General features: G+C 53.1%; 1 gene segment (V, D, J or C); it reads left to right on the top strand.

The window, feature by feature from the left end:
- Positions 1-231: 231 nt before the first annotated feature.
- Positions 232-2,155, top strand: LOC122467093. The segment is given in 4 exon segments: positions 232-237; positions 876-964; positions 1,088-1,215; positions 1,761-2,155. Coding segments are annotated over 4 exon segments (618 nt in total).

The following is a 2,155-nucleotide window of genomic DNA, read 5'->3' as shown; positions in this document are numbered from 1 at the left end:
TTCCCAGAACTCAGTTTCTCTGCACACTGGTAGGTTCTAAAAGCAAAACACTCAGGGTGACCACAGGTCTGTGTCCTGCCCCTGGGGACCTGCTACTACCTCATTTCCCTGTGTTCTGTTGACCCATTACAGTAGTTGACAGGGTCTCCCTTAGAGACACTGATGACAAACGGACAACCAGATAGACAGAGAAAAAGAAGGGAACCAGATTGAACCACACAGGCGTGCTCCATGGAGGTAGCTAGAAGGACACTGAAAAGAGCTTCCCGACATCCCAGAAGGTACTCCCAAAACTTCATCCCCATTGTCCTCTCTGGGTCCTATCCATGGGAACTTGGAGTTACTACCTTGCCTTGGAAGGCTACAGAAGAGTGCAGAAGATCTGTCCTGAGACCCTGGGGCTTCTCCAGCTTCCAACACACAAGACAGAAGGCCAAGGCCACAGCTGTGGTCTCCAGGGGGCAGGAGACACCATCCCTTCTCCTGAGACATGGGCCGGACACAGTGCTACGTTGTCAGGTCAGCAATGTGTGTCCAAACTCTCTCTGTGGGCAGCTGGCTTCTTATATTCACTATTTTCTTCCACCCCAGCTTAACTTCGATTTTAATTACCAGCCTTTGTTGGTAGTGGTTGTATATATTCTCTGTGATAAAGCACTTTGGCATCACTATTTTGTGTTATCTGCCTGGTCTTGGCCTCAGTCAATGGTTAACTTGGCATCTAGTTAGAGCAGAAAACAGAGCAAGACCCCATCTCTGTAACAAGAGATCTTCGAGCGATCACTCTGCAGGCATTTGGCCATCTCCAGGGTGACCGCCATCTCAGCCTCTGGAGAGGAGCTCTGTGAATGGGCCATTCTCACTGGTCCCACTAGAAGATAGCCTTAGCTGTCTTCTACCCACTAGAAGATAGCCTTAGCTTCTGTGGGATCAGTGACACCTCCATCACCTCCTCCAGCAGCAGGTGGGGTGATTCTGCCCGCCTTGAGAGGCACTAGATAAGAGCTCTGTTAGGCCATCAGACATGCAAATCAACTCTAAGGAGACCTGTGCTTATTTAACCCTGGGACATGGGCCCCTGTTCCAGAGCAGCCCTGACCATTATCTACCTGTCCAGCCCTCTTGCCTTTTGGTCCAGAAACAGCAGATTCAGGGGATACTCCAAGATGAGCTTCCAGACCCAGCTCTTCTGTCTCCTGGTGATGGGCTTTCAGGGTAAGCATGTTTCCCACTGCTGATCATGAGCTGGACCTTTAGCCTTTGACACAGAGACCATGTGCTCAAAAGGGGGTTGGGGCAATTATAGTGGGATATGTAGCATTGTTTTTATTTAACTCTTAGTAGGAAATCCAGGCACAGAGCCCCAGGCTGACAATGAGGCAGAGGCACAAACAGCTTTGAAGCTGTCCTTGGACCCCAGAAAACCAGGGAGCACCCTGTCCATGTTCCCACCCCAGGTCCACCAGCCATTGGAGGCTCACCAGGGATCCATTTAGGCTACAAAGGAGAGACTCATCCATCAGTGTCTCAGGGTGAGGCTCTGCCCTGTTGGTCACCTTTCATAACTTGTCCTGGGTCCCAGGACGCATGGACAACAACATGAATTCTTGGACACAGGCAAAGGTGGGAAGGCCCAGGGGCACTTGATTTCCGGTTTGTGCCACATTTAAGCATGACGTGGCTCTTCTGAGCATCCACGTTTCCTCGAAGGCTTTGAGCGAAATAATACACTGCGGTGCCCGGGTGGGGTGTCGTTGCAGGCAGCGGAGGGTGGCACATCCTGACTCAGGCCCCAGAGACCCTGGCAGCATCTCGGGACAGCTTCGTCTCCATCACCTGCAGAAGCAGCACGGAGGTAGGTACCTCCATGGCGTGGTACCAACAGAAAGCCAATGAGGCTCCCAGGCTGCTCATCTTTGGGGCGTCTGCCCGGGCCGCCGGAACCCCGTCCAGGTTCCGGGGAAGTGGCTCTGGCTCGGACTTCTCCCTCACCATCCACGGAGTGGAGGCTGAGGACATCGGGATATATTACTGTCAGCAGCACTTCAGCTGGCCTCCCACAGCGACACGTCCCCACACCCAAATCCCCTGTCTGGGTCGTGGATGCCGGTTCTCGAACCAAGACACCTGCTTCCTGCAGGAGGCCACGGCGTGA

This window comes from Prionailurus bengalensis, chromosome A3 (assembly GCF_016509475.1).
Source record: "Prionailurus bengalensis isolate Pbe53 chromosome A3, Fcat_Pben_1.1_paternal_pri, whole genome shotgun sequence".
Lineage (NCBI taxonomy): Eukaryota > Metazoa > Chordata > Mammalia > Carnivora > Felidae > Prionailurus > Prionailurus bengalensis.
Note: the sequence above shows the minus strand (reverse complement) of the source record. Positions and strands in the feature narration are given on the sequence as shown.